This window comes from Nicotiana tomentosiformis, chromosome 11 (assembly GCF_000390325.3).
Source record: "Nicotiana tomentosiformis chromosome 11, ASM39032v3, whole genome shotgun sequence".
In the NCBI taxonomy this organism is placed as follows: Eukaryota; Viridiplantae; Streptophyta; class Magnoliopsida; order Solanales; family Solanaceae; genus Nicotiana; species Nicotiana tomentosiformis.
This window is the reverse complement of record NC_090822.1, coordinates 64,056,931-64,072,730: the sequence shown is the minus strand read 5'-3', so window position 1 is coordinate 64,072,730 and position 15,800 is coordinate 64,056,931. Positions and strand designations below refer to the sequence as shown.

Here is a 15,800-nt window from a genome sequence, read left to right as displayed (position 1 = left end):
ACCTGACCAGAAAAAGTGAAGATGAAGATTTGGAGGCTGGAAAGAAAGGAATAACGATAATTTATTATTAAAGGCAGTCATAAAAGTGAGTAAAGGAAGAAAGTAAATGCATATGCTTGAATGAGAAAGGAAATCGAAACACAGAAGAAGGATGAGAAAAAAAAAAGGAGACATTTCAGGAAAAGTTGTAAGGGTACGTAATAACGAGGAAAGAAATTAAGAGACATAATAGGTGTGAAATAAGAAAACTAATGCAGCATTTCAGAAAGTTAATCTTTTTTGTTATAAATAGAATTGTATTTAAGATGAATTTCTATATTTTAGAGAGATTTTAGGGTTTATTACTTGGTTCCATCGTAAATAATCCCAAAATCAATAAGAATTCTCTGTCTCTCTACTCTTCTCTCTAATACTCATCTTCTTCTTTTATTATTTTATAACACATCACGAGACTCTAACCAATTGAGTAGAGGCGATTGTTTTAATTTGTAGATATACTATTAATTAGTTGTCTAATGTTTGAGAAATTAAACCACCCGTGGATAGAAGATATAGGAATTTGCATGAGGCTCTTGCGTGAATGCGTTGATATTCCTAGACTAGGCATTTGCTTTGGTCACCACGCTTTGGGATACGTGTATGATGCTCAACTTATATATAATATTAAGCATAATGATTGTCAATTGATCCATGAACTTCCTTCAGGAATAAATTCTGGATTGAACGTAAGTATTTTACCTTATTTTTCTCTTTTAAATTCTTGAAATTCTATAATTTGATTTTAAATACAAGTAACAACAATAATTTTTGATTATAACTCTAATAGATTTTGTGAGAAATTATAATCACCCGAAATGGTAAAATTTCTATGTCTTGCCATGATCAAATTTATGTATGATTGTCAACACAAGAAGTGGAAACCCGCCCATTGAATTTGCTTTATTCTCATTCACTTAAAAGAATGTGGTAACAATATGTTATAAGTCTGAAAAAAGATAAAATTATCACCATGAAGGAATCAATGGATGTGGATGTGACAATAGATGAAATTATAATCGCCATCACTGTGGTAATGAGAATAATAAGGATTCTCAAAATAATCCTTCACTCTGTGAAAGTAATATTTGTCAGCAATTTGACATGAGATTTTGTAAAGCACATATAGATGATTATGGTCCATTCATGATGTGAATGTGACAACATGTGATTTATGAATACATATTCATTCTTGGAAGAATATGAACTTGTTAGTGGTAGTGCATGTACTACACTAACCTCTAGAAAGAAGTTGGAGTCGAAATAAGAAAATAATTTTATTATTATGGCATGAATGGTCATTGATCACGTACCTATTGTGATTATACCAAAATATTATGGCAACGTGATTATTACAGGGCAAAAATAATAGAAGCAACATATCTTGCCTATAATGATTTTGACCATGACCATAATGGTATACACTACAAGAAATTTGATTTTTAACGACCACTTCTTAACGAAGGGACTAAAATCTGGTCGTTATAAGTGTACTTATAGCAACTAAATTTTTTTTTCGGTCGTTAAAACTAATTATTAGCTCAACATTAATGAGGGGATAATATTCTGGCCTTAAAATATAACATAGCTTGTCGTTAATAAATAATAAAAAGTGGCGCTAACTTTTCCCTCTTTTTTCCCCACCCATAACTGGATCCGTCAACCACCCAAAAAAGAAGAAAAATACCCCGAGACTTCTCCAACTCCTCTGTTATGAACACTTATTTTGTAAACCGTAACTGTTATTTCTCATGCAACGGTGAAGTAAAATTCAGCGAAATTAGAGAAATTGCTGGTCACCTTCATTGAAACTAGTGCTCATCTTCGAGTTTCTTCTCATCAAGGTAAGATTCGAAATTGTACCCTTTTATGTCAATTTTAGTGTAGATGAAACCCCAGTTCTAAACTATGGCTGTTCAAATTCAATTATTAAGTTTTAAACAGAAAAAGTGAGTGAAAAGCTAGGGTTTTAAGGGAAAAATTTCCTCTGCTTTTAGGTTTTCTTCTTCGATTTTCTGTTTGCGTTTCAAATTCCAGAAAAAAAAATTTACAGAAAGAGATATACAAAGATTTAAGTTTCTTCTCTGATTTTCGGATATTACTCCTCTGATTTTGGAGTTAAGTTTCTTTTATATACATAGATATAAAACAAATATATATATATATATATTGGTTTTTGCCCTATTGATCTTCGTTCATGGATCTTGCTTGAGCTTGGTTGGTGTTTTGCGGGTTCGGACGTGACTGTTCGAGGATGAAATTCATGGTTCCGAGTTCAATTAGTAGCTTTTTTCCTCTCTTGAATTTTGGAGTCAAAATCTGTGCAGTTGCTGATTATTCAATTGCTATTAAATAATCATCGGACTGATTGATCGTCTCGGTGATTGGTAACTGGTTGAATACTAAAAATGAGAAAAATGCAAGTTAGAATGTGAGGAAGTCCATGATATCCAAGTTTTGATTTTTCAAAGTGAAAGATTGAGCAGTTGCGGAATATAAAGCTGCAAAGGGTAGTTATGAGAAAGTGAAAAAATAAGTACTTGAATGATTCTCATCTTAGGGAGCTCAGAGCTGGTATTAACAAAGGTTTCAATATGTCTTTTAATGCCTAGTTAGTGCTATTTGCATGTGTTAGTGAGTAAGAGAAACTTAAGGTCTCATGTTAAACTTGACAACAACATCTCTGATTTCCCTATTTTGCTATATACTTCCTTTAAGTAATATACAAAGTGAATAACCACATATAGTGTAATATCTATCCTTGTTTTATGCACCAAACTCCAAAGCAAAATCCAATATGTACTTCACTAAATAGAAAGTGCTTGCCATTGCAAGTGTTATCTTACCATTTTCTGAAGATCCCCTCTAGTCTCGTTCTTTGCTATGCAAGACTTGTTTTGATTTTCAACTAGAGCTAGAACTGTGGGCCTTTTATAATAGCATTTAGTTTCCTTCAAGAGTTCCTTTTCTTCTCAAAGATCTATCATAATAAGTCTCATGGAATTTCTCTTGTTTCCTTAATATTTCATGTGTTCCATTTTATTTTTAGTTAGTGTTTAATGTACTTATACTTTCTATGATACTGGTTAAGAATTTTCCATCTCTATACTTCTTGGTTGTTATAAATAATTTTTACTTACCAACCAAATATGACTTGATGATCACCAGTAGGACATAGCCTTGACCTTTCAATTGGGATAGAAAGTTTATCACCAAATTATGTCCTTTATTGCAAGAATATTACATGGAAACAGTGAGTTTGCTTGAACATAATATAATATCATCAGGGTTGGCACTTCATTATCTATAGTTCTATAAGCATCCAGCATGCCATGAACAACTTGTCATATAAATTAGCCAACTCTAATCATATTTCTTCTCTCCATATGAGTTTGAAGTTTCTCTTTAGCATGCCTCCGTGCATCAAGAACTTCTGTCACAGTGGTTTCAAGAACAACAGGATCATTGTTTTCCTTTGGCTTTGGCAAATCTACAGGAACTAATGCCAAAGAGTGATTGTCATTCTCCTCTTACTGATGTGTTTCATCTTCTCTATTTTTCCCTTGATCTTTGAGTGAAGATTTTGAGCTAGCACAATAACAGATTAAAAGTTAGACCAACTTTGGTGATATTACATAGTAATAAAAAACTGAACATATTTATATTGTAATAGCTTTTTGACAGATCAATATAGGGAACCAATATGTGCAGCACATCATGGTATGAATCTGTCATGGCTTATCTATGACTTTATTGTGGATGATAAATTTTTCACAATAGAACCAATCTCCCACTTTCATATCCAAAGTCACAGACTTAAGAATCTGCCCTCTCTATCAATTAGAACTCGTATAATAACCTTTATAATATATTTATCATCTCTTTTGATACACACAGATGGTTAAATTTTTATTTTTTAGTTTATTGAATAGTTTCATATTTACTGACACTTGTGAATATTATAGGACAAATTTGATAGTGATGACATAAATGATCAACGAGATCATGTCTTGAAACATATGAGAAAGTTATGGAATAATTGGAGAGGATCACTGCACAAGAATATTAAGTCTAAGCCATTTCGTGATGCTCTAAAAGATGTACCAAATGGGGTAGACAAGAGTGATTGGGAATGGCTTGTTAAGGAGCATTTTTTATTAGATAATTTTAAGGTATGATTTTATAACTATTTATTAACTAACATCTTGTTATATTAAGTGGCTGACCATAATTTTTTGGTGTGTTCTCAATTTAGGAAAAAAGTGTAAGAAACTCGGTCAATAGGTCTAAGTTGAGTATGTCTCATTGTACGGGTAGTAAGCCAATTAGAGAGATCATTTATGAATTGGTGAGTAAATCTTGCAATTCTGTTAAGAAATCTCATCCTTGTTAAAAATATTTCTTTGCCTTGTTTATTTGAATGTGAAGGGAGGTAAAGATGGCAATCCACCAGATGTGGCAACTATCTTTTTTGAGACTCGTAAGAAGGACAACAAGCTTGTTGAATCTGAAACCAATGAAAAATATGTATGTTTATTGATAAATTTTATTTTACATCATTTGTTTACCGTGTTGCAGTATTTTAATTAAATTATCTTTCATTTATAGTCTAAAATCCAAGAAGTGGTGCAATCTGAATCGTCTCTTACAAACATTGAGGTTGTAGAGAGGTGCTTTGGACCTCAACGCAAGAGTCATGTAGTTAGATTTGGTGGTGGGATAACTGCTACGGAGTTGAAAGGTGGTAACTCCTCGAAAGCTGCATTATTAGAGAAGTTGAATGCTACTAAAAAGGAAAATGAATCACTAAAAGGACGACTGGAAGGGCTAGAGAGTAAATATGATATGTTAGACAGTAAATACGCACAGCTTGCAAGTGCAGTATTTGATCAGCCTTCATCACCATCTTCAATTGAGCAATAAATTAAATCATTTAACAGGTTAGTAGATTGAAATCCTATTGTAGTCTTTAATAAAATTATTGCAATGCTCATGTGGAATTTTTTATTTTTTTATTTTTTTAATGTTATTAAGGTTTATGAATAAACAAAAATATAGTCATTGAAACAAGTGCCTTTAAGTAAGAATGAAGTTTCAAATATTTGTACATGTATAGCTAGGTTACAATCTTTATTATCCTGTTATTGATAAGTCTAGAAATGTTAGAGGAGATTTTCTTGGCAGCTATTCAGTTTCAAGAACATATTGACTATATTTCTGTGGATCCTTTTGATCAGAATTTGTCTTAAGAAACATATGGTAACTTGAAAATTGTTATATATCTCAAGAACAAATTGCCCTACAGCGTATGTGACAAAAATCTCGATGGTTAGAACTGCAAGTCTTGTTTGCGACAAAAATTATTTTTCTTTGCTGATATTCTAATGATTAATCTTATTTGTTTCCCATGGAATCATCTGTTCTATGGTTAATGGAATCATCTATTGTATATATGTCGCCAAACTTGGCAGGGAGTCTGTACAAACAGTAACGTTGGGTTAAATAGAAGAATATATCTCAGGCTAAATGCTTATATCATTACATAATTTGCTAGTATTAAGCTATTTTGGATGAGAAGATCTCCACATCCTTTGGTTACTTGAAGGAGATTTTTCCTTGCTGATATGGGTGAAGGAATATAGCTTAGGCTAAATGCTTATTTCATGCATGTAATTTGCTAGTATTACTAGGCTAGTCCAAATTCTTTTTGGTTGAATAGGAAATTTCAGACTAATGTGAAGCCAGAAAATAATATTAAAGCTTTTGGAATGAACACTTAATAGACAGAATTAGTTACAACCTATAAACCAAAAATATACAGAGGACGGGAGATAATTAACAATTTAAAAGAGAAAAAAAAAGTAACATTCGTTCTATTGGAAAACATACACGAAAAGAAGAACAAGTTTTTAATATTCTATCAAGAATATCCAGTGTTCACAAAGAAGAAACTTTTTAAAAGACCATTTACAGATTAAGAATAAAACTCTATAGCACACACCTGTTGAATATTAACATCTCTGCTGATAGAAAATAGGATAAGAAAATTGTCCAAATGCATTTGGAATTCTCTGAAAATGCTTATTATATAAGTCTGTAGTTTTTAGAGAAGGTTGTATCAACAATATGTGCATTTTTTTCTATATATTGGAGAATATGCACAAAGTGAACCAATGTCACACCCGTTCGGTATGAGGATATTAAGACAAATAATGGTCTAACATAGTTTACATATGAATTTCTTGAAGATTGAAAAGGATAGTGTTTTGGATTTGTCTTCTATTTATATGTTTAAGGAGTTATCTCGAAAGACCTATAATTTCTTGAAATTCATGCAAACCTAGCAAAAAATATAGCACAATGTAAATAAAAGATCTATACATGTGGTAGTAAGTTGAGATTACGTCTTAGATCCTTTTATTATAATTAGTCTAGGTCCAATATTTGCTAGGAGTCTTTTCATAAGCTTACCCATCTTGATTGAGATTGAGGTATTGTTGTTGTTATATACTTATATTTGTGTGTTTGCTTTGCATTAGGTAATTATATTTATGACAACACGTCTAACAAGTTGTCCAAATGAATAAACTCGTCATACAGTGAATGAAATTTTAATGAATGCTTCACTTTCTTATGCTAAAGATATTCTTGCAAAAAATAAAAATTGATAGTTATATTCTTGAAAAATTATTTTTGGTGAGCTAGCTCTATTTTCTAATAATTAATGAAAGGAAGCTCTTTGACTACTTCAATTACTACCTTAGCAGATTAAAAAGAATAAGTACAAAGACTTCTCTAGAGGTTGCTCTCTATGTTTCTTGTTCACAAAGCCCAGTCCTTGTTACCAAGGCCAATCACTTCCCTACCAACTCTTTTAGTTTCTCTACTAGCAATTAATTTTGGGCATTGTTTATAAGGTATGTGATGATAGTGCGCCACAAATTTTGTTCTCCAGAAACCCTCCATCACAATTTTCTAAATCTGCATAAAATACATTTTCTAAAAAGTTTCGATGCCATGGAAAACGTTCAGGTTCATCTCTACAATATGATATTGTACTCCTATTAGAGGAAGATGGCAAAGGGAAACTGATGACAATCTCCCGCAGAGAGCATACATGGGGACGAGAGGATTGTGAATCTGTTGGTTATGCATGTGTGGATATCTATTTTTCTCTTGTTCTTCTACTACTTGTTCTTGTCTTTGTTGCCAATTATGACTCATTCTGATGCCTTTGACAGAGTCTAACTCTTCTTAGTGCCAATACATTGGCTTACTTTCTCTTTTATACTAAATGTACTTAATGTCATTCTTCCCCCTTTAGGGGTTGTCATATTCAACTGACTATATACTACCATGTATACTGTAGCAAGTAAAGCCTGGATTTCCAAATGGATAAGTTTTGAATTCTTTTTCTCTATTGTTCATATCTGTCAACCTGCAATATATGGAACAAGTCATCTGATCGTTGTATTATTTCAATTCTTGTTTATGGCCATTAAGTGTAGCCTTTAATTTAATGGATCTGATATTTCTTCTTTAGTTGTTTATTCTTTGTTACTAAACTGACATACCTTTGTTATATTAACAGATCAAATATTTGAAGTCCGAAGAACCTATCTTTGAAGAAAGTTTAGAGCAAGTTGAAGTACAAGAAGTTTATATTTTATTAGGGATGGTTTAAAGACACTGTACATATGCTGCAATTTTATTTTTCTCTTCTTAGGAATTATTAAAAATGATGTCATACGATTTAGATTGGTTTCTGGTAAATATGATACTTTAGTTCTTTATATTGACAAAGATACTAAGTATTTGGTTTATTTTAGAGTATTGTTGGGTGTTTATGAAAGCATATAAATAATTAGTTCTATACATCTAATTTAAATTTTTGTACTTATATTTAGTATAATTTTACATTAGCAAAGAAAAATGTGGCCATTGAAACTCTTTAATTATAGGTTTCTCAAACAGATTAATGGGCATTAATAAAGGTAAATTTGCTTTTTAAAATTAATACAAATAACGAAGGGAATATCGGTCGCTAAAAGCACTTCTAATTACTGAATTAGTTGTTGTCATTAAAGACTTTTAACGACTGGCTAACAATTTAGCGAAGGGAAAATCCGGTCGTTAAAAAGGATGTATAACGACCGGAAATTATGTCGTCGCTAAAGGATCTTTAACGACCACATTGTAATCCGGTCGTTAGCTTTTAACGTTGGGGCTTTTAACGACCGGGGACGACCGGATTTTTTCTGGTCGTTATAAACTTATAACGATCGGATTTGGACTTTTAACGACCAGATTTCCCCTCATTAAAGGCCTATTTTCTTGTAGTGATAACTTTATCCTTGAAAGAGATATTCATCATATGAATGTTGATGAACATGTGATAGTACAAAATTAATTGAAAGCTCTGGAAGAGCCAATTATACTATTTTGGAGAAATAAAATTAATTATCAATAAGGTATTGTGTCGTAATAAGTCTCAAAGAAAATTATTTAGTTTCTAAAGTATTCACGAAAGCGGTTGGTTATATTGAGACTATAAATAAAGGAAAGATCTAATATCTATAATTACTACAACTTGTAGCGGGGTAATATGTATGTGAAAAGCTACCCGCTTTATTCTCCAATTTGTACTACATAAATAAAAGAGTACCACAATAAAGTAGAAATTTATTGATATAAAAATTCATATCATAATAAATTTGGAGTTTATTGATAATTGCACACTCATAGTATAAACATGAAGTTTATCAATATTGATAATTTATCCGGTTGACACAATTGGTTTAACCATGTTAATTCAACTATGATGTGCAAAAATAAAAGAGAATTCACATGGGTAAATATTAAAGAACTAGAAAGATTTTTACGAATTCTCTTATGTTGCTTGTTCTGATTAATTAATAGACCAACTAAAATTGGGATTGAATCTCATGAATGCTGGAAATATCAAAGGTGAATATGGGTCCATTCACCTGCCATGTATACCACATAAGATGCATCTATGAGATGGTTACATGTGCCATTATTATTAACCCACAACATGCTGTTTGCCAGATAACTTGCTCAATAAATTTAATGCAGAGCATAATTTTCAGATTTTCTATTCAAGACAGTTTATCTAGATAAGTTGGTTTACATCATAATTGATTTAGCAAAATGATTTATTGAGTGTCTCCACTTAATAGCTAAACTATTTCTTATAAGAACAAAGTTATCTATATCAATTTGATATAGGTTATATACGAAAGTATATTACATTCTCCCCTCACAAGTGGTTCAGGGTCAGGAACCAAATAATTTCATCTTATTATTATTGATGTGCATTGTATATTTTGATTAACACTATAACGCACAAAGGTGAGTTTCTAAAGTTGAGGAAGTAAGTTAGTTTTTCTAACATAAGGGGGAGACACGATAAACAATTGAGAAAATATTACGTGGAATGAATTATCATTTGTACCTCTAGATCATCGAAGATAATATGAACATGAAATTCATAAAAAGATAATTCATCTGTACTATATCGCAAAGCATGCCAGACACATTTGCTGACCCAAAGAAAGTAACTATATTCTCACTGCAAATGCTCCGATTAGAATAAGTCTATGGTACATTTAAAACGTATAGACAAATCGATTTCAAATAAAATTCTTAATAGAGAAGATGGGCAAATGATCAAAATGATCATAATAAAGAGGCAAGTGATCTAGAAGATTACATGACATAACATTTCATAAAATCTGAGGAGAGGTTCAGGTACCTGAAATATGAATGAAGAGATCTCTATGTCATGTCTTTATGAAAACAGTAGATGGAACCAATATAAAATGTTCGTCGATTACATCTATGACAACGATATATATATATATATATATATATATATATATATATATATATATATATATATATATATATATATATATATATACGAGGATCTTAAGTCTGGAGAAACAATTCAAGTAGAATTGGTTTCATATGAAAGACATGTAGTTTTGGACATGCAGTTCAAACACTTGAAAGTATAAAGTAAATGGTGTGCGCAATCACCTTTATCTATCTTATATGTCTAGCATGACATGAAAACTTGATGTAAATCTAAAGTCCATTTATGTGGCTTATATGACTTAACTTATGACAATCCCTGATGGATTTAAATCGCTTAAAGCATATAGAATTTTTGGTCATGAAGTAGTACATCCTAAGTGCAATTTGTGCACATTTGTATCTTGCTATAACAATAAGCATGATAATATGATAGCGAGAATTTTCACCTCTATGCAGATATTGAAAAGGTCATTCCACGACATTATATATCTATCAAGAATGATTATTACAAGGTGCAACATATTCATTGGAGTTAATATGGATGATTTTTTCACCAAATCTCTGCCGACGTCAACCTTCAAGAAGCTAGTGTACAAGATCGGGATGCGAAGGCTTAAAGATGTGAATTGATGCTCTCATAAGGGGGGAGTTAATACACGTTGTACTCTTTTTCTCTTACAAGATTTTGTCCCACTGGAATTTCCTTGCAAGGTTTTTAACGAGGCAACCAAAAGCCGTATTTCTAAACATGTGTACTCTTTTTCCTTCTCTAGAATTTTTTTCCCACTGGGTTTATTTTATTTAAGGTTTTAACGAGGCACATTATCTGTTGAATAGACATTCAAGGGGGAGTGTTATAAATAGAATTGTATTTAAGGTGAATATCTATATTTTAGAGAGATTTTAGGGTTTGTTACTTGGTGGCTAAGTCACTTTTTTTCTATAAATAGAGGGGTTCTATTCCATTGTAAATGATCCCAAAATCAATAAGAATTCTCTCTCTCTACTCTCTATAATACTCTCCTGTTCTTCTTTTATTATTAACACTACTAGATTTATTAATTGAGTTCTTTGTGTGAAAATTAGAAGACATAGCCCTAAAATTATGAGAAAATAGATAAATACATTTCATCATATGCCGCATCACTTTCTAAGGGCCCTGCTTTATATTAATATATAAATATAGATTCCCTTAAAAATTGCCAACTACAAGCACATCTGATCCCTAACTTGGGGATGAAACTTTCTGCTCTGGTTTCAGATACACCAATTTGTAATTTTAAAAAATATCCTAAATCGGTCAATTAATACATGTTTTCAAATTGGTTGGTGTTATCCATTATTGAAGGAATACAACAAAGCAGGAAACTGAATAGAAATTAAAAGATAAGAAGAAATAAATGAAATTGTAATATTTCTTGATTGGATGCTTCTTTTACTTCCATATTTAAATTATATACATATATAATAAATTTTAACATATGCATAGTTTAACTAATTATATCAGATTATTTACTTTCTTTTTCAAATCACAGGTTTAGAGTCTACTGTAGACGGTTACTATAATTTGCTTTTTAAATACTTTATGATAGTGTAGAAATTGTTTAAATTGTAGGTTTATAAAACATGAACGTCTCGTTTAACAAATAAGGGAAAATATATCGTTCACAGAATTACATGAAGTACATCTATATTTACGATCATAAATATAGAATCAGTGACGGATCCAGGATTTTAAGGTCATGGGTGCTCATTTCCTTTAACATAAATTTGCTAGCAATTATATATATAGTATAAGTGCATAACTAATCTAACGCGAAAGTGTAAAAAGTTAATGAGAAAACACTGGTTAATATTATTACTACCAAAACAGTCTTCTAATCATAATTTACAATGAACTTTGTACCAAGCATATACGATAAACATGGAAAAAAAATCCAAAATCCCTATACTAAATGTTTTCAGTCTCTAGCTTTAACAAAAATATAATCTTATTACTAGCTGTTAGGTTTTCGTTTTTTTTTTCTTTTCGCTGGAAGTCGCATTTTCTTTCTTTGTGTGAGAGCCGAAAATCCAAGAAGCGGAGAAGGGTTTGGTCGTTTGGTGTCTAATAGAATTATAGAAGCTAAATTTATCCTAAAAATGAATGAGATAACGCCTAAAGAAAATAGGAAAAATGACAAAAGAAATCTAAAAGAAAAGGTCAAAGTATTAAAAAGAATGAAAGAAATAGTATAGAAGATAGAGAGTCAGCATCAAGAAGTTAGCAGGCTTTGCGAAAAGCTGTCGCAGTTGGGAATCGAACTCGTGTGGCTTGAAAACACACTACCTAACTTCAGATTTGGACCAAACAACAATGAGCCTTTTTGGTTTGTTGGTGCTTACTAATTCAATATATGACGATCCTATATTTTCTTATATATCCGTACATAGTTCACGGGTCAATGGGTGCTTCAGCACCCGGCACGGCACTGAACAGATATCAAGATATGATTCTGGTGACATTTTGCATTAAGTTAATCATTTGGACGTTTGTCATTGTTATACCTTAGTAGATACTTATGCTGCGTACAAGTTGTAGCAAAATACAAAAGCTTAAAAGGAGCTCTCTAATTGGTCTCGAATTACCTAAACTTGATTAGCATGATCAGCTACCAAAAAAAAACAAATTAGAAATTGAATAAAATCGTACTAAGTTGTTGTCAATGATAAGCAATTGCAAGTTGAAGGAGAAAAGGAGAATTAATTAATAGAAAAGAAGAACGTCAGGGAGTTCATTTTAATTGTTTTATGCTTATTTTGTACCAGGAAAGAAGGGTACACTGCAGTATAGTCATCAGTTTATTAAAGTAATTGGCGTGAAATCGATTCTACATGAATGGTGTATGTAATTAAATAATACGACATACATCACATTCCTGACTTCTTTTGCATTGTTTACCCCTAAATCGGATAACAATTAATTTTGTAAGTGATTTTAAAGATACATGATTTAATTCGACACAAAGCAATTAATGAAGTAAATAATGAATAAACAAAGATAGAATAAATTCAAACCACACGAGTGAAATAGTTTCAGTCTCAGTGAAATAATTGACCTCGATCCGGGCTCACCACGATCAGCGCTCATGAATAAGAAAAATAGCTAATAGCAGAGAAAATAATAATATATTGCCTCAAAGTGCGAGTTACAGTGATCTTTATGAGTAATCAGACCCCCTTTATATAGTAGGGGAGTTCTACATTAGGTACAACTCTATAAAAGGTAAAAAAAATTCTGATTAACTGATTGTCGGTTCTCTATCGGTACGTGCCGAGATCCCCGTCGTAATATCCGGCTGGTCACGGATATTTCGGCCTTCCGCTAGTTATGCTTGATTGTCGACAATGTCCTTTGAAGTTGTTCGAGGCTGGGGCCGGTTTCGGAACTACGACCTCGGCATTCCCAAGGGCAGGCGTTGCATCCCCGGGCTCTGGCTCGATGGGACCTTCGGCTTGATTTTGGTCCCTTGCCACCATATCTCGAGCCTGGTTTATCTTATCGGAAGTCGAGGTGCACCATGAGATCGGTTTTACACGTATACAGATAGTCCCCTCGTTTCTCGTAGGGTAAACGACGAGAAACGACATGAGCTTTCGATTCCTACTTCGACACATCGCGGCAGAAACGACAAAAAGACCGGAAACGTCTCGTTAGTCACGTCATAATGGAATTTAATGCATGTCGGTCGCCGGTCGGTTATCCTTGGACGCGAAAAGTTTTCTAACTACTATAAATACCCCTTCATTTGTTAATTTTTACTTTACATCAAAGCTTTTACCCTCGTACCCTTAGAATTTCAACAGTCTTGAGTGCTTTTACCCCCGTTATTCAAGGTCCTTCGCAAAAAATTTCACCCATCTTCTTCCTAAGCCAACAAGTCCAATTCCTTAACTTCCTTTCTTTCTTCATCTTTTCTAGATCTCCCTCCACTTTTACTTTCTAAAGAAATGGCAAAGACCTAAAAACCCATTCCCCAGAAAGAAACTCCTTGTACTTCGCGGCCGGCCGCTGAGCAAGGCGGCCACTTCGAGCGTAACAGTTGACGAACCGGTGGCTGAACCTCCCTTGAAAATGTTCGTTCCCGGGGGATGCTCGGTAAATAATGATTTCAAAGATGAAAAACATTCTTTCGTACAGGGTCGGTGCGAAGACTTCTCGAGATATATCTGTTCGATTACCGAAGAGGTCCTCCCTACGGTTCGGAAAGATTGCAACTGGGCCGATAAAACCATAGTGGTCCCCGACCCCGACCCCGAGGAGGCCATTACCACCCATGTCGAGGGATACCTGAGTGTTTACACTTATCCCATCATATTGGGATCGGTGGACCCGGTCATTATAGATTTCTACAAGAGGTATAAAGTATGCCTCGGTCAGATCCATCTTTCAATGTGGAGGATCGGGACCCTCCTCCGATTCTTCGTGAGCAAAATTGACGGCTGCCGGTTCACCGTGGATCACTTGCTCCATTTGTACAGTCCCTGAAAGTTCCGAGGGGGGCTGATAAAGTTGGTGCACCGGGCCGGCAAGGCTCCGTTCTCAAGTATTGAAGAGGACCGAGACCGAGTCTAGCAAGGCCGTTTTGTCCGAGTGAGGACTTCAAACTTGATTGCGGCGGAATGTATGCCATTCCCCGAGAAGTGGAACACGTCACGTAAGTATAAACTTACCTTCGATTGTTGATTTTATTTTTTACTTCTCTTTTCTTTATCGGTATTCGTGGTGATGCAGCCGTCGCTCGGGGCCCGAATGCTATCCCCCGACCCAAAGAATGGGTCAAAGGTATCGTTTCACAGATGCCCTACACCGAGCGTTCGTTGCGCGAACTCGCGAAGGGTCGTTGGGAGGCCTGTTCGCATGGTAAGATCTCTTTCTCGATCAGGTTAGGTGAGGCCTCTCCTTTTTATTATCAAGTCCTTATTTCCTTTAATCCCTTTTACAGGCTTGCCTAAGGATGTCGAGCTTCGGCCTCCGGTTGGTGGTGATGACTTGCCTTCCGAGTCTCCTGCTTTAGTGCAGGACGGAGGAGAAAAAGGAGGAGGGCTCCGAGCTTCCCGAGCTCGGAAAAAAAGAAATCGAGAAGGAGGTTGGTTCGCAAGTCAAAAGAAACCTCCAGCTCCCGAGTGCATGACTCGGACTCACTCCTCCGGCTCAGGGACGAGTGTGAGGAGGATGATATTTTAGTGGCTCAAGAGCCATCAGTCCCTGAAGAACGGGCGGTGGCCGAAGAGGAAATGGTGGAGGTTGACCCCCCCTCACGTTTGTGAGGCCGACGCTACAGCAGGTGCCGAGAACCCTCGAGATGCCGGCTCCACCTCGCCCGGTGTCATAGATATTACAGGGTCTCCTTCGTTCATGGACTCTATGATCGACGAAGCCTAAACGACGAAGGAGAGATCGAACGAGGGGGCCCAAGGAGTGGAGGATCCCCTTCGTCACTTCTTTGATAGCGTTGATTCGTCCGTCCTGGAGGACTTAACCGGTTTGGGCAATTTAGAGGTACCGAGTAAAAGCCCATCCTCGGAGGCCGGTGAGGCGCATTCAAGCCCGAGGTTGGTCAATCGATTTCCAGCCCCAAGCACAGATCCTAGCCGGAAGCGTTCGATCGTTATCACTATCCCGGAGGATGCCCGGGTTCTTTCTACCCCGGTAGGGGTAGCTAGTTACCTTCGGTGCCTGATAACCGAAGAGGACCGGGCCATATGGACGAGGTGGATGCCCTCATCCTGTTCAATAAAGCACAACATATGCTGAACCGGGTAAGGTGTTATCAAATTTTCCATTTTTTAATTTCAGTTCCTCGAGGATCCTAATATTTTTCTCACATATTTGCAGGCCTCGGTGCTTCACCATGAAACCTTCCTTCGGTACTGGGACGAGC

At 34.6% G+C, this 15,800-nt stretch overlaps 1 protein-coding gene across 2 annotated transcripts; it reads left to right on the top strand.

Moving 5' to 3' along the window:
* Nucleotides 1-1,669: 1,669 nt before the first annotated feature.
* Nucleotides 1,670-7,864, top strand: LOC138891384 (uncharacterized). Of its 2 annotated transcripts, XM_070188528.1 has the most exons (6): nt 1,670-1,880; nt 4,002-4,208; nt 4,292-4,384; nt 4,465-4,563; nt 4,645-4,976; nt 7,628-7,864. In XM_070188528.1, the coding sequence occupies exons 2-5, from the start codon at nt 4,056-4,058 to the stop codon at nt 4,957-4,959; spliced, it is 660 nt and encodes a 219-aa protein (XP_070044629.1). In that variant the 5' UTR covers nt 1,670-1,880; nt 4,002-4,055; the 3' UTR covers nt 4,960-4,976; nt 7,628-7,864. The 2 variants fall into 2 exon arrangements, with proteins under 2 accessions (XP_070044629.1, XP_070044630.1); XM_070188529.1 differs by lacking the exon at nt 4,292-4,384 and having other exon boundaries at nt 1,671-1,880.
* The last annotated feature ends 7,936 nt before the right edge of the window (nt 7,865-15,800 follow it).

Excerpts from the sequence above, each read along its gene's own strand:
- LOC138891384 (XM_070188528.1), top strand. The coding sequence starts at position 4,056 with ATGAGAAAGTTATGGAATAATTGGAGAGGATCACTGCACAAGAATATT. Across the intron at positions 4,385-4,464 it reads GAGAGATCATTTATGAATTG|GGAGGTAAAGATGGCAATCC; the intron begins GTGAGTAAATCT and ends TTGAATGTGAAG. Across the intron at positions 4,564-4,644 it reads CTGAAACCAATGAAAAATAT|TCTAAAATCCAAGAAGTGGT; the intron begins GTATGTTTATTG and ends TTTCATTTATAG.